This window comes from Dermacentor andersoni, chromosome 3, assembly GCF_023375885.2.
Source record: "Dermacentor andersoni chromosome 3, qqDerAnde1_hic_scaffold, whole genome shotgun sequence".
In the NCBI taxonomy this organism is placed as follows: Eukaryota; Metazoa; Arthropoda; class Arachnida; order Ixodida; family Ixodidae; genus Dermacentor; species Dermacentor andersoni.
Window position 1 is genome coordinate 50,609,657 of NC_092816.1, and position 23,894 is coordinate 50,633,550.

A 23,894-nucleotide genomic window follows, 5' to 3' on the forward strand; every position below is an offset into this window, starting at 1 on the left:
CCCGGTATTGCACTATCTCCAGGATCGGCCCACGCACGGGGAGTTTTTTGCTTAAAACACGAAAATTTAATTAAATTGTGGGGTTTTACGTGCCAAAAACCACTTTCTGATTAGGAGGCACGCCGTAGTGGAGGACTCCGGAAATTTCGACCACCTAGGGTTCTTTAACGTGCACCACGGGTGTTTTCGCATTTCGCCCCTATCGAAATGCGGCCGCAGTGGACGGGATTCGATCCCGCGACCTCGTGCTCAGCAGCCCAACACCATAGCCACTGAGCAACCACGGCGGGTAAACACGAAAATTTCCTTGGACGGTAGAGGTATACAGCTTCGCTGTAACACTCGTCGTGGTCCGGGACTTGAACCCGGTACCACCACCTATCCAGGGCAGCCGCTCTACCATCTGAGCTGACCAGGCGCCTAGTGGATGGCAGGGCGAAGTCGAACTTGTCAACAACTACTCGAAGCAAAGGCAATATATTGAGGTAATAGTTCTGCGGAAACCTCCAAGGTGGAGAGAAGTAATTAATTTTAAAGGGAAGATGAGACATTCACCCAATTGTAGCAATTGCTACGAAGGAAACCCACACGGATTCCTCGAGACAAAAGCTTTGAAGTTTTTTCTTCAACTTAAGAGGCTTTTCTTTCAAGGAACCCATATGGGTTTCCTTTGTAGCAATTGCTACGATTGGGCAGATGTCTCAATTTCCCTTTAAGATCAATTTGCTAAAGAAAGCTCAATTTTTTTCCCACTTCGCCTGTAAGCCTGGGGAGAAGAGGCACACTGCAGTTAGAACTGCAGCCATTGTTGGAAGGTGCGAGTAGCTGATGATCATTGGCTTCATGCCGGACTTGGACCGGCGCTGTGCGGCAGTGTAAAGTGAAATTCTCACTCTCGACTGAAATTCGAGTTGAGACGCGTGTTGTTTGTAAGCGGAAGTGTCCACTATGGCACGTTTTCGTTTGATTGTTTGATTGCGGATGCAAATGGTTGTGGTGAAATTTCGTTTTTTTTTCCTAGGATTCCGGGCTCCGAAAGGCTTGACGGTAGGGGAACCAAATTTCAGGCCTTGGACAGCCGCATGATACACTATGCAATTGCTTCACCTTTGCCTCTTAACAATGATATGGCAAGATAAACAGCAGTATACCGCCCACGAAGCATAATATCAAGTGCGCGGTTACTGTCGTTAGTTTCGAAGGCGCAGTAAAGACAGTCACGCGTGACTGCTTGAATGAGCGAGTCTATTTCACCCTATGTCCTCCATCAACTTGCATAGCCCATTTACCCTTTCCCAGTGTAGGGTAGCAAACCACGAACAGGATGATGAGCTGCGATAGAGGAGCAGGATGTTTTCGTTCTGCGGCTATACCAAATGGAACAAGAATATGTATTCTTTTTCGAAAAACGCGCATCAAGAGATATCGCTCCGGAAACTCTACCGACGTCTTTGTCGTTGCGTCCACACTCCGACCAACCGCCCTTGCCAGCCGTTCGTCAGTCGTGCGAAGATGCTCCCCAGTCGTGCAAGTGATCGTCGTGATAACGAGACGGCCGCCGCAGCACTGGCAATTTTTGGATGTCATTTACCTACGACAGGTTTCTGTGAATACGGGCTCAGTTTTTTTTCCAGCAACCTCCTGCACTGCTTTCTTCGAATGCCGAAGACGACAAGATTACGTCAATCGTGTTCTGCGCCTGGTACATCAGAAGCACAATTTCCTGGAATATTGCTTCTAGTTTAACTTCGAAAGTATGAATGCGCACTGGCACGGATGCCCGAGGAGGGCAAGTTTGCCCATGGAGAGAGAAAAAAAAGAAAAGAAAACGGAAATTGCTCAAGCAGAAGAAAGGGATAGGTAGACAAATCTTGTTTGTGCAAACACTGTTGCGCGTCAGCTGTGAATAACAATTTTATTTTAGGTGTCGTCGTATTCAAAATACGGTGGCAGATAAACAGATATACCACGTGAGAAAAGTTGTGCCTTTGTACAAGAAGGGTGCGAGAAAAAAAAAAACAACAACAGTCGTCTTCAAAAAGGGAAGTCGTGACCATGACGCTTCAGGTAGGTTTGCGCCATCAGTTCGAAGGCCTGCAACCAGAAAACAAGAGCAAAGCAACACAGTGAGTCACAGGCAAGCATAAGTGCCCCAACGCTAAGGCAAGGGAAGGTTTATGATTGATTTCTCTTTAAAATGAACTGCATGAAAAAGTTAGCAATGCAGATCACCGCGTAAAACTGTCGTGGAGACCTGCTGTGAAAATAGCATACAAGGTGTATGAGAAAATAGGAATAGACTACATGCAAGAGGAAAACATACTCGATACACACCAAACTCACCCGGAATTACGAACATTGCACTAATTCCTAATTCACCGTCAACTTTATTTTACTAGCTTTCGCGATAATTTGAAGTGTGAATGCAAGTACAGCCATGTATTCTTAAATTAGGGTCGCTGCACAGAAATGAATGAATGAATGAATGAATGAATGAATGAATGAATGAATGAATGAAATAAAGGTGATCCTAAGACGTGGGGACTGTGCTAGAGGACACGAAAGGTGGGGAGGTGAGCGGGCGTCTTCTATTCTAGCACGGCCGTGGCTGCGCCTTGCGCAGCCGAGCGCCACGGCGCATGCCTTGTCTTGGGGCTAACGTCGAGCGAGTGCAAAGTGAGGCGAGCCGAGATGGATGGTGGCTTTGTATGCACTGTTCTGGCGCGCCTAGTGTTGGAGGCCGCGTAATCTCATGTTTTGTAAACGCGTTTTAGTGAGAGGCTGCATGCATGGCGCGTTCGGTGGCCGCTGCGGGCACGCTTCAACACGTCAGCGTTGTGACAGCGATTGTCCGCGGTCATCGAGAGAGAGAGAGAGAAATCTTTTCATGTTTGCTTTGCTAGCGTGACAACCGGCTTGTTAACATATTAGTAAGCGAATGTTTGTTACAGCTTGTATAGCCAATACTACGAATCTTATTTCGTGCAGTTGTCTGTTACATTGCTATCGCTTCAGTGCTTTGCCTGCCGATGCTGCAACCTTTATAATGAATTAAAGATAGACATGCCTATACAAGGAACATCACGCCGACTAATGGGTTCAAGGGTCACATACCTAGTGGCACACGCCCAGTCGCCCAGTGGCCACAGGAGCACATACCCACCTATCCAGTAGCCCATTTCTAGTGGCATATACACAAAGATCCCAGCGACAGATACTCAGTGGCACATACGCGGTGGCCCTTGGGGCACATACCTAGTGGCCTCAGTGTTGATACTGAATGCTCATAACCAGTGGCACATAATTTTAGACTGCTCTGCCATCGGAATCGGTCCACAACAACGCCGAAATATATCGCGAGATACACCACTAGAAAACCCGACGTGACTCGGAGAAGAAAGCTTCACGTCGGAAGGTTCGTGTCCCGTGTTTATGTGCCAGTGTGCCTGCGTGTGCCACCTTATAGCAGCGCTACAGTACTCTATACAGTTGCAGCACATTCAGCCCGGGAAGGGATCGCGCTGGGTAGGCGCCCGCACATAGCGGGGAAAAAAGAAAGTTCTCGAAGGCGCGTGTACCCACGTCGATCTCGGCCATGATCTCCGGGTCGATGTGACAGCGCACGTTCCCGTCGGGGTCTTCGGAGAGCAGCCTCGAGCCACTGCCCAGGCTGTGCGCGTCGTCCTCGGAGCAGCAGCTGCCGCTGTCCGTGTGCAGCAGGGGCAGCTCCTCGTTCCTGGCCACCACGGCCGCCACGAGGGCGGCGTGGTCGCCGTCCTTGGCTTCGCCGGGGCCCCCTCCTCCTTCTATTACTCCCCGGGGTTCGGAACCGCCGGGCGACGCCAGATCCTCTGGCGGCGGCGAGGAGCCCGACCTCCACGCCGGGTGGCCGTTTCCCTCGAGCGCTGCCCCGTGCGACGAGGGCGGGTGCTCGACGGCCGGCGACGGGAGGCGCGACTCCTGCTCCTGGAGCTGCAGGTACGGCAGCTCCAGGTGCTGTTCCTCGGCCGACAGCAGCGAGGCGGCGTCGGCTGACGAGGCCGCCGTTGCGGTAGCGCCGACCGTCGCTAAGGCAGCGCCGGTACCGCCGCCGCCGCCTCCGCCGTGGTGCGCCTTGAGACGCTTGTTCTGGGACTCGGATCGGCCCCGGAATGACTGCGTAGCAAAGCGAATTATAGTGGAATGGGGCAGCAAAGGGTGTTTAGCGTCGCGGTGTATCGGGGCAACTAGCCTGTACGAGAAGCAAGAGATTCGCGGCTTTTCTTTTTTTTCTTCTTCTTTGGAATCCTGCCTTTAGCCACAGTAAAAAGATATAGCTACAAGCACACAAATTCGTTTCTTTACGAGTTCAAATAAAGAACGGCACTAAGGTCCATGAATACAGAATACATTATTCTAGTTCTGATACACCGTCCCTGTAATTAACAGCATTTGTCCCGGGTGATTTATTACGTCTATATGTTCAACAGTAAAATGACGATAGGCGGTTTCAGCTATCATCGTAACTGCAGGGACGTGTGCTGTCGGAGCGATCTCCCGGATAAAACTCCCGGCGTTCCTGCAAATCATGATCAAACTTGTTAGCGCGGAAACACTGAAGAAGACAAAGGGGCAACGACGTAAACAAACTCTTGCCTGTGTAATTTCCCGTCTGCCGTGTTCATTGTGTCTGCGCTGATAAGTTTAACCGTGAAATACAAACTACAGCCCAATCTCCGACACTGCAATTCAGTCGACAATCACCACGTATGCAATGGATTCCTGCCGATATTTCACATCGGCTTGCGTCGAGCTCATGCATAGTTCAGGATGGCAATATGGTCTTGCTGATCTAGCATTCTCAAGGAGTGGTATATAGCGCGAGAAACGCTACAGCTCGCGCTAAACCGTGTGTGTTCACTTTGTCGTCTTTTATCGTGGTGTGCTTCTCGCCCTATAACTCGCCTTGATTTGTAATCCCATTCGCACTAATTGCCGTTTCCGTTAAGGCACTGGCGGGTTACGACGTACTTTCATAACTAACTTCGTGGCTGCAAAGCGACTAACTGCCGTAACTTGCAACGTAATCCTTTCGCCGTCTGTCAAAGGGTTACTAAAGACTCTTACGGTAATCGCACTGACTCGCTTTATGCTACAACTCTCTCTGTGACTCCCTTTATGTCAAACATTGCTGCCCGTCCCTGACAGGTATGATGCACAATGTGCGACATTTGGCTATATACGATTGTGGTGTCGAAAATCCAACTTCAAGTTCAAGTGAATACAGAGAGATGGACAACACCGGCACTAGTCTACTATAGTGGGCTTTCATTATTAAACGAGCGTATTTCCGATTAACAATCGTTCTATGCACAAGCCGCGTCATGGTATAGAGAGGCGATGCAGGCCTTGTACCTTCTTGTGCGTGCTTCCAAAGCGACCCTTTCGCGACTCGAGAAAGTCTCCGATGATGCGCAGCGGGCTCCGGCGGCTCTTGGAAGCGGTGCGAGTGTCCTCCATCTCCTTGGAGTCCGAACTCTTTGTCGTGTCATCGGACTCGTCGCCTGCCTTACCCGCACCGTTGTTGACTGCGTTAGATAGAGAAACACACTTTGTTGAAGATACCTATTAAAGTCTAAAGCTCTGATGAAAGAGACCACTGGAGCGGTAGCCCAGTGACTAGGCAGTCCTGCTTCTCAGCACGACATCGCGGGTTTGAGTACCGGGTGAAAAAAGAAGAAACGCTGGTGTACGGAGCTTTGGGTGCAGTGTGAAGAGCCACAGGGGGTCACAAATAATTTGGAACCCTATACTACGGCGTTTTTTATAGCCTCCATGGTTGTGTATTATAGAGGTTGGAATTACTCACTCACTCACTCACTCACTCACTCACTCACTCACTCACTCACTCACTCACTCACTCACTCAATCAATCAATCAATCAATCAATCAATCAATCAATCAATCAATCAATCAATCAATCAATCAATCAATCAATCAATCAATCAATCAATCAATCAATTAACGCTATTGTAGGGATGCTTAAGACAAAGCGAAATAGTAAATTAAGCCAGACTTATAGGTGACAGAGTAAGCAGAGGCTCGTAACGTGAAAACGAACGCTAGGACCACTGAGGCAGGAAGGAGCACGAAGGAAGCTTTTTTTTTTCTTTTATAACAAGTGCAATATGCGGCCATCTTGAAATTCGCACAGTCGCTGCTCGTGCGTGTGTGTGTGAAAACATTTATTGTAATTAGGTCCGGAGGCTCGACTTCTCAAGCCACGGCGGGCCGCTCCCACGTTGGCACTGTCAGGCCAAGCCTTTCAGCGACATCATGGGCCCTCTGGACTGCCCTTAGTTGGTCCTGAAACAATGGGCTTTGAATCCTTTTCTCCCACTGTGTCCATTCTTCAACGAGGTTGGGGAGAGTCGCGGGACACCCCGCCAGCATATGTCTGATTCCAATGATGCCATTACAATCATTGCAATCCATCTTAATCTCCCTCTCTGGATATATTTTATTAATGGTGTACGGTGTGGGATACGTACCCGTTTGCAATAAGCGCAGTGAGACTGCCTGAGCCCTGTTCAGTTTCGAATGTGGCAATGGGAATTGTCAGCGTCCTAAATAGTAATGTTTGGTAACATCATTGTATGTTATTAAATGATCTCTAGATTCCCTGGCATGATGGTGAACGGCTCGGTTGTGACTGTCACGGTTAGCAAGTCCTCGTGCCAAGTCATGAGCAACCTCATTGAGGTTTACCCGAGTCTCGTCCACTTTCCCCATATGCGCAGGAAACCATCGGATTTCAGTTGTCATAATCACAATGTTTTCAAAAAGTTTAGCTGCAACTCCAGCTACGTAGCCTTTATCAAAACACTTTACAGCGGATTTCGAATCACTGTAAATGAAGGCCCACTTATTATTCCTGATGGCTAGAGCAATTGCCGCTTGTTCCACCACCGTGGGGTCCTTGGTAAAAATAGTGAGAGCGTCTTGCACCTTCCCTTGATCTTATTGAACCTGCTTGAAATGGAACCGCTGCGCGAAATTTCACGGGCAAACGAGCTGAACGGAAGATCCATTGATACCTGGGACCGTAATTTGTGATGTTTGTGATTACCTTCTGTTGAAAGATCGGAAAGAGAGAGGACGCAATGACGCTGCGAGTGCATGCAGGCGCGTGGACTCCGCTTCCATATCGCTCTCCGTAAATTTGCCATCCAGACTCTCCTCTAGTTAGCTGCCTATCGCTTCTTTCTTTTCTCTGTCTCGAAATTAAACCGACTTTTTGTCTTTGTCTTTAATTTACGATACTGTTGGCCGTCAGGCCGTTACGTGATGGGTCTACAACGCAGATACGTCAACCTTCACCAATTCAAGTAATACAACACTTAGAATTTTACACAGTGCAACATTACGTAGATGAAATGAAAAAAAGAATCTAAAATACAAAATGACAGTCGTATTTCTCTCAGGTTTGAGGTATAGCACACGAGATGTCCTTCGATTCTTGTCTACTTCTTATCACTTGCGCAACAGAGCGGCTGGAAGTGGTGCTAACGAAGACCGGACGCCGGGCCAGCCAGCGACTAAGCGCATAAAGAATGGAAAATGAAAATAAAATCCTACATAATGCGGCTACTGGCTACCCTGGCGCATGCTATACGCGTAAATAATGCACCGGAGGGCGCCGCACCACCGGCCCGTATACTCACGCGAGGTGTTCGAGGAGGACTTCTTGATGATGGACCCGTTGTTGCTGGCCTCCTCCTTCTTCTTGGCGCGGGACGAGGGCATGAACTTGGCGGCGCGCACCCTGAGCGAGCCGCCAGAGCGCCCCTCGTCCTGCGTCCGCGATACCAGGATGCGGGGCGCCGATGAGTCGGCCCAGTTCTCGCGCAAGGCGTCCTCCGGCGACAGGTACCTGTTCTCGAACAGGTGCTGGTACACCTGCGCATGGGAGGCTCCTTGCAGACTCTCTCTCTCTCTCTCGAAAGAAATAGAGAATGTAACCGACAAGAACCCGTTCGAAAAAAAAAAAAAGACAACCTAGAAGCGTTTCCTCCACTCATCCCACGAGAACATATGGGAGTCCGACGTAAGACCCAGTATGTCGACATACTTAAATAATATGGGGCATTGTCGAAATAGTGCCCGTATGAACGTATGGGATTCCATATTGAATCACGTACTTTATGGGGCAAGCCGTTCACGATTATACAAACGTATGGACATCCGCTATGAAAGCGCGTGTGTTTCCATACATTATATGGAGGGCAAGTTCCATATGATATATGCGAACATGCGGGCGCCCTATATCTTCATATGATATTATTGGATATGGAGCCTGTGTTTCCTTTCTCTTTACTTTCCATTAAGCGGTGCAGCCAGGTTAACAACCTAGCTCCCTGCTGTTACCGTGTGACAGGATGCTAAACGATGTGAAGAAACCACGGCACAGGAAAGAACGTTGTTGCTGTTTACATGTGTTTATCGACATTTTTTGCCCGGGCTGCGGTTAAATGGTTTCCGCAGTGGCGGGGGTGAAAAGATTAGGGAGAGAGTGATAGGGGAGACTTGATTATCTACATGAGGTATGGTGCTTTCGATGATACGCTCGACATGAAGAAGTCTGGTCCGAGTGGCTGGAGCGTCAGCATCATCCAAGAATTCGTACAGTGACCGCCAGAGCTCGTTGCCGGTTGCAACACTGCTGTGTCTCGCTATTGCCCAGGTCTTTAGGGAGATTGGTCGCCATTCCGTTGAGAGCGAAGCAAGGGCCCTTTGCCTGGGGCTAGAATACAGTGGGAAGTCCGATATTAAGTTTGGGAGTTCCGCCCGGGTGTTGGAGGCGCTGAAGGTGCCCGCTCACAATGTTCTAGGCAACGATCGAGAGTCTTCCTATCTGCGAAAACGCTGCACGAGGAAGGGAGTAAGGAGGGTGCCAGTCTGTACCTGCCGGAGTAGAACCTGCTGCCGACGAGTAGCAGCCTGGGAGGGAAAGGGAAGAATGTCCATCAATGTAGCGAGGAGATGGCTGCGCCGGTGGCGCTAGGCTTTGGATATTGCTTCCATGGGATCGTATCATTAACTGTGTATTTCTGTGTCTTCAAGTACGTTGCTCAGTAATTGTTCGGGCAGTTTCGACTGCGCGGATTGTAGCGTGGCGTGCGTTAGTCGATGGGCCCCTAATTTCCTGGTATACCCGTGGGGCCCAGGATCCAGCGTAACTGAAAATCGTGAACTTGGTCATGCAGACGATACACGTGGAGGCGGAGTTGTTGGACCACAGCACTGGTTGTACGAGTGTCCTTACAAGCTTTAAATGCATTTTGAGGGTTCGTAAACACTCTGTAATGGTGCTTAGCATGTCTTGGAAATTTGTTAGCAGTGTGTTCAGCCTGGCTGACAAAACCTAGGACGCCATGCAGTTCTACAGCAGAGCTGTGAACGATATGTCTCGGGAGGTGGAGTTTACTGCCCCATTCGGTTGCTTCCGTACTTGTCCACGCCGTAGTGAGCATTGGCTCCTCCCCTGGTCCTCCAATAGAAGCATCCACAAAGACTATATGGTCGTTGCCCTCGCGTAGTTGGTGGGCATACTTCTCATGGCGTTTGGCGTGGGCCTGTCTCCTTGCCAATTGATCTTGACCCATGTTCCTCGACAGTGGCTTGGGGTCCGCAATCGGTACGTGCCCCCAAGGGTGAGATATGTGTGGAAGTGCAGGAAGGGTAGAGATAGCATGCCCAACTTTAATCAAAATGAGCCTTCCCGCGTTTGTGGACTTGAGGTGTGTCAGGTGAGTATGCTCGTACGTTTAAATAAGATCAGCAATGTCACCCAAAAAACAGCAACTCTTGAGTGCAGGGAGTGGCGTATACTTTGACACTCCAGTCGTTACTCTCCTTGCCTCGTTTTTGAGGCGTTCCAGCGTACGTAGCAGTGTTCGAGTGACGGGGCGCCGTACAGGATGCGAGAAAGTGTCTGGTTTCTTTTTCTTTAACGCCCCTCGTACGGTTGGTAATCCTGCGGAGCATTTGGGTGGCCTGCTTGGTGTCCTTTAGTGTTTGGTTGAACCACGTTGTGGATATACACTGCTTGGCCAAAAACATTCCGAGTACGCGGATGACCCGCTTCCTTAGAATGGATAGTCTGTCCGATCGAGAGATGGACGTTGACTTTTTCCTGGTCCTTCAACTTTCACGTTTTGCCACCATGAATAACGACAAACTCGGTCTTCTCCGGTGCTAACGTAAGCACTATGTTCCTTGTGAAGCTCTCGATGTTATTTAACGTCGTGTGCAGGGCCTCCTCTTGTTCTCCCAGGGAGCTTCCTGTAGTCCATAGCGTCACATCATCTGAGTAAATAGCACGCTGAATGCTTGTTATTTTCTCTAGTTTTGCAGGAAGAGCTGCTAAGAAGATGTTAATAATGATGGGAAGATTAAGGCTCCCTGTGTGACTCCAACCCAGTTATGATGATAGGAGCTGAGCTCACTGCCTACTTCATACCTGAACTTGAAACGTTCTATCCTGCAGGAATGCGGGAACAAAGTTTTGCATGTTGCCTATGATGCCCATTTCTTGTATCGCCTGTATGATGGAGGTGTGGGGAAGGCTATCGAAAGCTTTCCGGACGTCCACCCCAACAACCATGCGAGTACACGAGGACGAGGTATCGAGTACGTCCTCTTTTAGGCGGGGCATAATATCATGAGTAGAAAGATCAGGCCGGAATCCATACTGGGTGTGAGGCAGAAGACAATTTACTTCCAACCACCATGTTAATCTTGCGTTTACCATGCTCTCCAAAAGTTTGCACAGACATGACGTGAGAGAAACGTTTCCCAGGCAGTTCGGTGGCTTGCTCAGTTTCGGAATAGGCTTAACAATCGAATGGCACCACTCTTGTGGGAGAGTTCCTTCTTTCCATATACGATTAATCCCCGCCAGAAAAGCAAATTTGCATTATTAGGCAAGGTTTTGGTCTGCGCTGCCGTGATTCCACCAACCCCTGGCGCGCCACGGGTGCTCATTCTGCGCAAGGAGTCTTCGAGCTCGCTGGCCGTGAAGGACTGGTTCAGATTGTCGTGTCCGTCTTGGGCATCGTCCTTCGCATAGTTTCTATTTATGGTACTATTTGACTGGGAAAAAAAGATGTCTGCCGCTTTTTCTGCGAGTTCGGCATTGGTGATGCCTTCATTCAGGGAAACATTGGCTGCGCCGTCCAAGGTTTTACGGTGTCCAAGAAGAGATCTCAATACAGACCACTCGCTGCTTGATTTAGTCAATCCATTGATTTGTTAGCCCACCTGCATCCAATGTTCGGAAGCTAGCTCTCCCGTATACTTGTCGATTTCCTCTTGTAGAGGGCGTAGTTTATTTCGTAGTGTTCGGGGGTGCCCCTTCGCTCGATAAGAAGACTGAGCTGAAAAACTGAGCCTGCGGTTCCATAGACGCAGGAGATGCCTATCTGGATCTGGTTGGTCCGAAGAACTCCGCAGCATCTTAGTTGCTGTGCGCTTGGCAAGCGTCATATACCCTGCGTTAAGGAATCAAGATTATTGGGCCGTTTTCTTCTAGCAGCATCCGAGATTTCTCCCAGTGCGTAATCGTAGAATCGCGCTTGGAAGACGACGGGCGGCACGAGGAAACACTTGTTCTCACTGCGATGGCAACTGGAAGATGGTCACTGCCAAGAGGGGCCTCTAGAAGTTTCCATTGGCAAGTCCTGAATCTCGAGGACCAATCTTGTGTCGTGTCTGCTAGCCTTGTGTACTGTCCGAGCCCCGTATCTGATTGCGGCAGATTAAAGAGCGCCTGGCCCATAATGGTCAAACTCTTCCATTATACGACGACCTTGCGTTCTGCACTTATAGTTCCAGGCTACATGTATTAGGCTAGATGTATCCCATGGGTACAATGCTAACCTGTAGACTCTCTACAGGTTAGCATTGTACCCATGGGATACATCTTCAGGAAATGTTGTATGGTATGCAGCTGAAGTCTACAGAGGCGCGCAGTCTTCCTTCGTGCGTTTTCTGGGCGTATGTACACGGAAAAAACAATTATTATTCTTTCGGGCGTGAGCTGAATCCGGTATCCAGTAAAATTAGCCATATTCGAACATCAGGGCTCAGTGTCGAGCTTTGTGTAGGTGAGTCTTCGGATGCGTGTTTGTACCCTTAACATGATGTTGTGTTCCATTAGTGTCAGGCATGCAGAGAAGATAGCCTCGTAATCAGGCTCAATTTGTGGTTTTGGCCGTGTTTCTACCAGCTTATTCTGGCTCTGCTTGGGTGCACCGAAAGTGAGGTGCCGAGAAGTGGCTTCGTGGGCTTGTCCGTGAACATGTGCACGCTCATTTGCCAAGAGTAATGCGGAGACAGACTGACCTGTAATCCTAGCGTGACTTGCTTTCGCTTGTTCTAATGCTTCGCTGTTAGCCATCTTGACAACATTACCAAAGGTATGTTTGCCGTAGTCGAAATGCGGTTTATTTTCCGGCGGCACCGCAGGAGTTGATGAAGTGCGGGGAGGCCCAGGGCAAAAGTTGTGTCTCATAGTCAGTCTCTTGAAGGCGCTCATTAACTTGCGGTTGTGACTCCATGGACTTCTGGCTTGGCTTCTGAGGGTATTTTGACTTCACGTGCAACCGTTGGTTGATCTTTGTGCGTTGGGGACAGTCTCGAGCCGTTGCAATGTGTCCACTTCCGCAATTGTGGCATTTAGGCTCCTGGTTGGGACAGACGTCGTCACTGCCATGCTGCTTTCCACCGCATGTGACATAACGCGGGCTGTTAAAATTCGGACACTGCTGTTTTCCGTGTCCTAATTCGTGGCACATCTTACAAGCGCACGCATGCGACTTGAACGGGCAGGCTCGTATTGTGAAATACCTGATCACGATTTTGTGCGGAACGCTAGTCCCTTTAATAGTGACTACAGCTGTGCCTTTCTTCCCAATGGGGCGAGCGCTGACAATGCCGCATTTTCGGCAGTGCAGGTTCATCATAAGCTGCTCGGCAGTCATTTCCCCTGAGTTGCAGATAATGCCCCGGATTTGATCCCTTTGTATGGCCTCGTATGCTTGAAATGCAGTTGGCTTGTCATTTATTGAAAGCTGTATTAAAGTCAGAAGGGCATCCTGCGTGTCACGATCATAGGTGTCAACCGTTATTTGATTACTCCTGTCCAAAACTCCGATCTCAACGATCGGATCAGCTTCCCTTCTATGCGCTGAGGGAGCGTTGTGAATCTGATTCCAGATTGCTTCATCGATAACAATGAAATTTTCATCCATGATTCTGCGTGGTTCTCGAGGTTTCAGGATCACAGTGTGTGCGTATGAAGGGCGTTGAACATGCGCGATCGCTTGTTTCTTCCCTGGATCGCGGCCTTTATAAGTGACGGTCTGCTACGCTCTTTGTTCGCTGTCATCTTCGTGAGCGGTCGCCGAATCCGAGTCAAACGCGTTGGAGTCTGGCATCGCGTTGCCGTTGTAGCGAGAGACGCCATGACGAACCGCAGCTTTCGGTTTAGCTGCTGCAACTGCAGCTATCGCTGACAGCGTTCCGCGTGCGTGTTTCTGCCCACGCTTGGCGGTGGGTACAACGAGTGCGTTTCAGACGAGTAAATAATCGCACTTGCCTTTGCTATCAATTGGTGGCTCAGGATCAGCAAGCGCAGCGAAATGATTCACGTCTGGACGCAGCGACGTCTTCCTCGAAGCGGTGGTGTCTACCATGGCGTCAGTCGAGGTGCACGTTAGGGTTAGCACATCCTCTGGTGTGAGGGCGTCTTCAAACTGCTGTAACTCCATGTCCTCGGGTAATGGAACGTCGAATGCTGCCTCTGCATCATCCATGGCCACGGTGTACGCGACTTTCGGGCCCTAAGGCCCAAATTAACAGAAGGAAGGCATTGATTGTCGGAGACGAAAAGACGCACGTCCGTTCGCTTCGGCCACCTGGTGGCGAGTGCCTAGGAAATAATGCCTTTCCTATCTAGTGGTTTCTTCACATCATTTCGCGTCCTGTCACATCCTGATAACTAAGTGAATCAAGCCGCCCAACCAACAGGAGATCTTGTGAAACGATAGTGTTATCTGATTTCATATAATGCTTCGCGCAGCAAAAGCAGCCACGTTGAAGAAAAGACAGCTTCAGAGATACGTTGGTTGCGTAATGCTGTCTGTCTAGCGCTCTAACGCAGCGCTATTCTTTACAGCTGAACAAGGTCAAGACTGGGCAGGCTGGGCAAGCGCTTCTGGGCAGGCTGTGAGGTATGTGGTGACAAGATATGACAATTGTTGTCGGACTGCAATCGCAGATGTTGTCGTACCATCGTCGTCAGTGCCGAGCATTTGTTGTCATCGTACTGTGTTTTTCGTCGTCGTCATTCACGTATGTCATTGTTATCGCGTCCTTAACTGCCCCATGCCTGGAGAGCCTTGAGCCGTTTAATCATTATACTCAGTGATAACCTAACAATTGCAAACGAGGTCCTCCCACAAGAACGCAGGCACCAGGCCTTTAGCTCTGCAAGAGAGCCTAGCTTGCTGGTGTCCGCTCACAGGTTAATTACTTTTCTCTGCTAATGTAAATGCTAGGCTAATACGAAAATAAAAGCTAGTTGTTTCAAGCTAAGATGTTAACTATGGCGGAACAGTGATATTAAGATCATCCATTAAGTTTTTCATAGACTTTCAGATTTCATCCCGAAACCTGAAACTAAAGGCCGAGGTGTACGATTGAAGTCAGGCAAATACGCGAACCAAATTGACTGGCGTATCTGTGCACTTTGTGTATTGGGTTTAAATTTGACAGCGCACACCCGCGAGCGAAAGTATACGGACCAAAGGGTCACCGAAGAAAAGGAATTTCTTCGTAATTAACAAACATAAACTGTAATTAACGACTACACTGAAAAGTTCGCAATGTCAAGTTTGGACTGCAGTCCTCAAGTTAAAGTTGCGTTCACACGCAGAGGAAAAAAAACGGCTTCATCCCACACCTCCTGGTCCGTATACTTTTGCTCACGGGCGTACATGATTATAACCATGTAGTTCTGAGGTTGTTACCGTCTATAGTTTAAATGAGTGAAGGCTGTCGCAGGTGTATTTGAACTCGCTTACCTCCAATGACGTTATTGATAACACTAATAATACAGCACGGTGATTGCATCACATGAACGCTCGCGCGCGCGCGGAGCACAATATGCGCTTCAGTACTGCAGCCCGGAACACCTGCGCGATTCAAAAGCGGCGTTCATCGGGATCGGCTTCCCCACTTTATCAGACATTGTTCGGAGAAGCCCGCCTCGGGGAGACTCACTTCGCTGGCACGTGTATGCTAGCGCATTAGTCAACGTTGACTTATCTACGATAACGAGCTCAGCTTCCCGACGTCCGCCTCAGATGCGCACACCGATGTGTTCCCTAAAGCTTGCTTTTCCACTATACTGGATCCCGCGCGCCGGAGCACGCTTCAGTAGCGTTCGCTTCTCTAGCGCCACAAAGCCTTCGTTAGAGCTGGCTTCTCCACAATAACGAATACCATGCGGAGAAGCCAGCATTTTGTTTTAGCGTCAATCTGGGCATGGGACGTCGGCTACGGTAATCGTACGCTGTGGATAAAAAAAAAAAAAAGCCGTAGTTGGCGGCGCAGCAATAAGAGCTAGCGCAGAGTGCGGAATGCTCCTGTTGATTAACACGCTCGTTAAAGAATTTCCGCGGGACAGGACGCTGGCGCCAAATGCACTGGATTCTTCAGTGTCAAGTTCAGTAACCGACCGTGGCTATCTTCAGTTCGGCTCATTTGTTGACGCGGCACGTTGTAACCGTGACATTGTGTGGGGCTGCGAGACGCGGAAACTATCGGATACGCCGTGACGCAAGAATATAATACGCATACCTCCTCCATCTTTTTATCCCACTCGCGACGCACTTTCTGCGCCTGACGCTCGGTCTGTCCCAGGTTGCCTTCGAGCAGGCGCAGCTTCTGCGTCAGTTCCTGGAGCTGCTCCTCGACCAGCTCGCGTCCTTCGGGCAGTTCGGGGATGGCCCGGGGTTGCGATTTCTTGCTCGGCTTCCGCAGCTGCCTCTGCAGGGTCTCCACCTGGGGTCGACGAGCGCGTTCTTTCAAACAATGCATCAACAGTACACTCCGCGCCAGTATATTCTGTCCAAAAGGGCGATTTCTGCCCTCGTGCTCAGGAAACCGCCGCGCAAAACATTTTCTTCTTTATTTCAGCCCAGGAACAATGAAATTAGCCGCTTTAATCAAATATTAACAGCAAGAAATGACGAAAATTGTACTGAATTGCCCAGCCTTGCGGCGTTCATGCAGCCGTGTGTATAGGATCTCTTTACCAAACACGCTGCTACAGATATATGCACGACCTGTCGTTAGTCTGCTGGGGACAAACGTTCAGATTGTTTTCTTCAGTTTGTATGGAACTTATGATGACACGACTTCTTTATGGCATTGCCAAGACATTAATTGGTTGTACCCATTACTTGCAAGTTTGAAATGAGCTGAATTGTACAGTAACAGGGTCTCATTGGCTCTGGGCCGAGCCATTAAGCCATCGTGGTGTTTGCGTCTCAATTTTGACCCTGTCTGCTTGCGCAAAAATTTTATCAAGTTTTCATATCAACATGCCCAACACACCGCGATGCTTCGCTATCAGCATTTCAGCAATCTTGGCAAAGTGGCTGACTTAGTATATCGATTTCACAGTAGTTCGGGTTCCTTAAGATCTATGCTGTTGTTAGACGTCCTTTCTTAATTCGTTTTCTTAAATTTTTCAGGTTAATAACTGCGCACGATTAAGTCAATAAGAGAAGCCTAGCGTGTTCGTGGTTGAAACTGACTCTAGAATATGAACAGCGTAGGTGTAGCTCTTACGGAGGAATGACTGCAGTAACGTCAACACGAACTCATCTATTCGGCGGCAAAGTGTGGGCTTTATGGTCTTATATGCGCTTGCTTTTCAATAACAAGCAGGGGTTGCCAAAACAGGGGAACACTTGCTTGACTTCGAGCACCATTGGAAAGTTAATCACTTGTTCGGAAATCAACGTCTCCTTCGGATGTTTCTATGCGCAGTTTGAGCGGGCGTTAACACGTTTTGCGTTTAGTATAGCCTGAAGCATTCCGAGCCGTGTGAAAAGGAACATTCAGAAAGAGACAAACCTACAATGATACGAAGTGCAGAGAGCTACACCTGAGGTACATTCCTCTAGCCGTATACTCTGTGCTGGAAGAAGGGGAAGAGGAAAAGAAAGAGGGGCATGACGGGTGACTATGACGACAGAAGTAAGATGGCTGCTGAAGAAGAAGAAGAAGAACAAGAAGGGGAAGAAGAAGAACAAGAATAAGAAGAAGAGGAAGAAGAAACCTGTGCAGAAGAGTGGCACAGATGCGCTGAATTTTGTATGTTGGCGTAACTTTTATGTTAGGGTTCAACCTATGGAGACGTTACCGGCGATTTCCCGGATACTGCCAGTGCTTTCATGTCGCTTTTGTTATGTACTTGAGAGAAGGCACTTGGCTTCCGCTCCTGAAAACTAAATTCTGAGCAATGGTCTGAACATTCAAATTTGCATTGCATAGCGGCTCCACACATGCCGAACATCAAGCTATCCTAAAGGCGCATTAGACGAACTCGAGAACAGTTTTGAAAGGGAAATCATGCTTTAAGCAGATGTGTTGTTCGTTGGCGCCCATACGAAACCAGCAATGAAGTAATTGTAAGTGTAAAGATTCCATGACGTTTTCACGCATTTGAAGTTGTTTTCTGAAATAAGAGTCCACAAATGTCGTTAGGATTAGATATCGCTCATTTTCGAACGCAGCGAATTTGTTTTCTTTTATTGAGTAACCACTTGGGTGGTATCTAGCAGGCGATACCGAATACCCTGATGTCACTGAGGAGCTGGCGCAGGATTTTGAAGCTGGCATCGACACCAGTCTCGTTCTCGCTTCCTTTGTGGCTTACCAGAACCTCAGCGCACAGTCAAGACCGACACATTAATGTGAAGTGTGATTTACTCGCTTGATTTCTGTTTAATAATTTTTTCAAGGTTCAACAAAAAGACTACTCAATGGATATTCACAGACGAGCTTTTGACACGTACCACTAAGCGAGTAACCGCTGCTTGCAGAGGTATACCGTGATCTTTCATTTATCACTTATTGGTGTTTGGTGACCATTGCGCTTTGCTATGAATTCGACGTGCAAACATGACTAGACGGCACTCAAGCTCGGCAAAGGTCACGCGTGAACTCCACATTACTCGTAATATTTGTACAATTGCAACCTTGTGTCGCGTTACTAGCATAAGGCAACAACGTGGGATGTTCCTAGTACACAGTGACAAAACGTGGTAGGTTTCCATTATTTGTACCTATTTTCTGCCTAAAATTTCTCTCTTTATTAGTGCGCAGTTATCTATCATTAGCAAGAGTTTTTTGGGGCACTTAAGAACCCTAATTACCCATTTCGTCTCTGGTAACAAGGAGACTCTTCCGGCAATTCAGTTCTGCGGAAGCCCGCAAGATGGAGGAAACTATATGAAAGGGCCAAGATTGTCACCCGCTTCTTTTGGTGCACGTTCACTCCTTTACCGAACTGGGTGTGTCTCTTACTCTCATTTGACTCCCTTCTGTGTCTTCCTTTACTCCTGGGCGGGACTTGTTCGTAACATTTCACTCTCCCGGGTGTGTCTAAGTGCTTTTTCTGCTTTGAGTTTTGCTGAAAGTTCGCATAACAACGCGTCCAGCACACAGCAGTGCTACAGTTCACTTTTCCAGCGCTGGGAAGTAGCCGGCGGCACTAAAGGCGCCAACCTTTCCTTTAATCACACACAAAAAAGAAAAGAATAACCAATATCGATTTTAACCATGCATAAAGTACAAGCTCGAGCGTTAACAAGTGTGTCCAGCGTTATTTTGTAGTTGAAGCGGCCTGCCAGCTCGAGCCAGTCGCACGTGAAAGCCGTAAGTTATCTCGTCTTCCTCGTATTTTTTTTTTTACGTGTACAGAACCGTTCAGGCCATCTTATGAGACGGCTCCTTATTACAGTTAGTCCTGTTCTCTTGCGCTTCCTGCAGCTACTCTGGCACGAACCGAGCGCGGTAAAGGTTCCGCTGCATCCATCTTATGTAAAACACCGCCAATGCTTTCACTCGTCCCTTTCCAACCGTTCAAGTTAAAGTATACCAGCGCTGGAAGAATGTTTCTTTACGCGCTTTCATTTTCTTGCTATTTTGTTTCCTTACAGAGCACGAGATTCTGGAAAGCTTGAGATGCAATGCACAGCCAGAAGTTTACCGTCACGCCCGAGTATAAAGGATTAAGTTAAAGGTTGAAGAAGACATACACGCAAAAAAGAAAGAAACAACGGACTGCAAGTTGTGAAAATACCGGCAATCAATCAAAGCGGTTCAAGTAGCGGCCAGAAATTTTCGGACGGGTTAGCCAAACAGCGGCTTAAAATGCGGGGCACCGTCTAAACACACACACACACACACACACACACACACACACACACACGCACACACACACACACACACACACACACACACACACACACACACACACACACACACACACACACACACACACACACACACACACACACACACACACACACACACACACACACACACACACACACACACACACACACGCACGCACGCACGCACGCACGCACGCACGCACGCACGCACGCACGCACGCACGCACGCACGCACGCACGCACGCACGCACGCACGCACGCACGCACAATGAATGATCCATATCCAATGCACTTGTTAGAATCTAAGCGAACTGAAGCTTCAACGACGCGCTTCATTAGATACTAATGGCTATGCGTACAAATGCGTTTATTCTACAGCGAAGCTGTTAGCCTCTCGGTGGTCGACGTTTTTCGTGTCAGTCCGTGAACAAAGTTATTATCAGCAATGGCTTATACCCCCCTAAGCGAAGCAAAAATGTCATCACTCATGCTCCGCGAACAAAAATTATCATCATCAGCAATGGCTCATGCCCCCTAAGCAAGCAAAAATGCATTGGTCCATCCCCGTCGTAATCCACAGGCTACAAGCACTCAGCGTGGTGAGGCGAATAGTGCATACATTCATTGGGATCACAGATACAACGTACAGAACAGCGTACGTTTCAATAAAGAACATGCTCAAAACAAGCATCTATCACCGTCAGCAATGGCTCATACCTCCGTAAACAAGCAAAGCATTCAATGTCTTATACCCCCGTAAATAAGCCAAAGATGCAATGGGCCATACCGCCGTAAGGCAGAGGCTACAAGCGCTCAGAGAAGTGAAGCGAACAGTGCATACATTCATTGAAATCACCCATACAACACACAGAACAACATACGTTTCAATGAAGAAGGAACTCAAAAGAAGCATCCGATTCATCAAAAAGCATTGCATACCTCCCTCAGTAGTTGTAATGGTGGTTTTGCAACAGCTTCGCTGGACATCCGCTTTCGCAAGGCCGGGATGGCGGGTCAATTTCTTTTTTCTTCTTTCCTTATTGTGTATGTGCAAGGCCCGAAACCTAGTGAGACAGGATTCTGCCTACCTAACAAGCGAGACTAGCCTGGTAAGACGCAGACAATCCTTCACTCATAGAGTTTCCTATTAGTATACCTAGAAAGAAATCTGGCGCTGCTATCGTTCAACCATCATGGGAATGATGGGAAGTACAGGCTTCGGAGTGGCATTATGTTGACTGGCGAACTAGTTTACAAGTACTTTTTTGGCAGTTTTGGTTTCGCTCCAAGCGCAATTGCTATAACCTGCAGTGGGACAGTGCAACGCAAAGCTCTCTGCCTTTGTTATGTTGCGCGAAGTGGCGATAGCGCGCTGGGCCAGCGACTGGGACGATGTTTGTGTCGCGGTGTGGTGTCGAAGCCCTGACGAGAAAGCGACGGCACCGTAAACGTTGAAAGAACATGTTTTGAGCGTTTGTACCTTGGTTTGTTAAGTGTGTTAGGTTGGCTCTGTAGCGTTGCGTGCTCTATGAAACTTCAGAATAGGAAAAAGAAGGCACTACTGATACAAGACAGAGACAGTTGTACTTCTAGTGGCTTGACAATCAAATTTTATTTAGAGCTTCATTATGCATTGCTCGTTTATGTGCTCATTGAAATGCGTGTTTTAGGACTTTGAGAACACAAACTTACGTGTGGTAGGAAAGGTTGCTGCTTCCTGGCTGTAGTCTAGTGTCGCAAAATGGGTACGTGCAAAGCCACGCCGTAACGCTTCGGAAGCGGTACGTCAATATAAAATATGATGAAGCATACTCGTAGGAGGCAACTAGCGTCCTAGTTAGCACTGCAGCAGATGTGCTTAAAAGTACTTGAAGACGTTCAGCAATCGTGACAGCCGACGCAGCCTTTCGAAAGAGCGAGAGAGTTCGCAAATGCCTGTCGTCTGCGAGAAAAGTCTCGCGTTTGCAGCGAGCAGGCGTCGTAGCAGACGACACTTGTAGCATTCCGCTCAAGGGCGCAGCACTTTCTCACAATACAACATTTTTATTTCCATAAATACCTGATGAGTATTTTTATATAACTACATGGACGGTTGTTATTGCTGTTGCAAAAATAAATAATTATTATTCTCCGGCGTTAAATCGGGAACAGAATCGCACGAGTATGCATACCCTGGTGTGCCCTGGTGATAAACCATAGTAAACCATGCTTCCATCTCAATTCATACAAAGTTTATGTAGCGTGTTGTACATAATATAACATACTGAAGAAATAAAATTATATTTTACGCGATATTTGAGTATAGCTTTGTTTACTGCGCCGCAAGCAAACGCCATTAGACTAACGATCGAAGTCAATCCGAAGCCTATACTTCTCATCATTCCAATGTAGGTTGAGGCAACGTTCATGAGAGCCCCCGTAGAGACTAGCGCCACATTTCCCTCTAGGGTATTTATTTAGAAACTTTATGCCTTCACTTAAGCGTTCAATATACAAAAATCCTCGGACTCCCAGCATGTCATTGGAGCCATTTTTAAAAACCAGCGCCACGGAAATACGCCTTTGTATAACCTCCGTAGTGTGTCTGGTTACTTGAGCAAATAATTGACTGGTCTTGCTTCTGTCTTAAAATGTCGAAAACCACACCAGTCGCTGCCGTGCAGTTCTGCCCTCAGCGTAAGCCTTTTATAGCAACGCCTGTATTGACCGTATGCGACGTCTAATCTCATGCAGTGCTTGTGCTTATGCGCTGCGCGGGTCTCAACGTAAATGTCTACCAATGTTTATGCTTACGCACAGAGCCGTCTGCAAAAGCTGTGCCGAAATGGAAACAACTCAGGCGGACGCACAGGGCAAGGTGTCGGTACAGCGAGGTGACGAGCAAGATGACGAAGTATGCGTGATGCTATTCGGCGAAGAGACAGGATACCAAAGCCTTCATTTGCGCTTGGGCGCGGGGGCGTCTTCCTCGTAGGGTAGAGTCCTTAGTTCATAGCCCTATTGACTCGCGCCACTGCGCGCGCCCGCTGGATCAGCAAATCGCTGTTCCTGCCGGTCCTACTGACAACGTTGCTTCAGTGGATTTATCAGCGACTGCGGTGCTGTCGATTTTGACAGCTCGTGGAATTTGGCTTGAATAAACTTACTCGAGGCATGTGCCCATCTCCTATACTGCATCTTGCGCTCTCAAGAGAGCGGCGCCGGTATACATCGGAACTTCTTTTTTTTTTTGGGGGGGGGGGGGGTGCGTTTTGTGGCAATTACGCGGCATCCCCTCTTTCAAAACATTTTCGCGAAGAGGATCTGTATTTCGCAAAAAAATTGATGTAACATTCGTAAAATCGCAGAACGGGCCAGAATTCGTAAACTTTGCGAAACATTCAGGAGAGTTGGCAGGTACGGACCGTACTGAACCACTGGGCCGAAATCCTGCGAGTTGGTTTTCAAAAACAACAACAACAACGCGAGTGAAATAATGTTACACTACGCTGCCTGGAATAGCTGTTTTAACGCTGTAAGTTTCATACAGGATCCATAACTAGCGCTCGCCTAGAGATCATGCTTTTCAAATTTCTGCGTAAAACGTGTATGGGCTGTAAACGCCACGGACCGATGCGACATTTTACTGGCACACACCATCTTTAACGTCTCATTTTCTCCTACTAGCTTTCTCATTTCTTCCACTGACATATTTTGCATAGCGTTTACACTGGCTTGTGTCAGTGGTTAGCGGGCTTGTATGAAGCCTCTTGTATGTCATTTGTATGATCGCGCAAGAAAGAAAGGAGGGGGGATCAAAGAAAGTAAGGAGGAGATGCAAGGGGGGGTGTGCGGCGGAATCTTGGAAGCAACGTCAGTCACTTGCCGATTGCGTCCTTAGATGGCGCCACAACGCCACGCAGCGGTAAAACGCACAGGCCTCACCAAAGCACGTGTCGTATTCAATTCCATTTAAACAATGAACATATCGAATTTAACACGACCGCTAAGGGAAGGCAACAGAATTTCTACCTCGACTTTCGTAAGGTTGTAATTGAGCATTTCTTACATTGCTCGCGCAAGTTTGTCAAATTGTGCGTGTAGCGGCCATTCATGAGCAAGAGCGCGTTTGTAGGCGGCAGCGTTGTGGAAGAGGAATTTGAACTAGCCAGCGTAGCTTAGAGCCGCAGTTTCGTGCCAGGAGCCATTCTTTTTTTACATTGAAGCCTTTAGAGCCGATCCCTGTAAAGACGTGTTACTCCACGGCCCGAGCAACCTTTCCGTGCCGAAAGGACAATCGCTCAATGTCCACATTTGCTGTTGAAACTTGGGACATGGGAGCGTGTTCTACGTACTCCCACGGATTGCTGAAAGCCCAGTAAGGCATAACTTCCTTTACTG

General features: G+C 48.3%; 1 protein-coding gene across 2 annotated transcripts in view; it reads right to left on the reverse strand.

Moving 5' to 3' along the window:
• Positions 1-1,896: 1,896 nt before the first annotated feature.
• The window catches only part of LOC126548301 (uncharacterized), a 244,681-nt gene continuing 222,683 nt past the window's right edge, over positions 1,897-23,894 (reverse strand). For both annotated transcript variants that reach the window (XM_050196461.2, XM_050196454.3), the window contains exons 7-11: positions 15,904-16,107; positions 7,704-7,938; positions 5,395-5,567; positions 3,583-4,155; positions 1,897-2,094 (exon numbers count right to left, since the gene is read on the reverse strand). In XM_050196461.2, the coding sequence (XP_050052418.1) occupies positions 2,035-2,094; positions 3,583-4,155; positions 5,395-5,567; positions 7,704-7,938; positions 15,904-16,107 (1,245 nt within the window). In that variant the 3' untranslated portion in view covers positions 1,897-2,034. The remainder of the gene's footprint in view (positions 2,095-3,582; positions 4,156-5,394; positions 5,568-7,703; positions 7,939-15,903; positions 16,108-23,894) is intronic.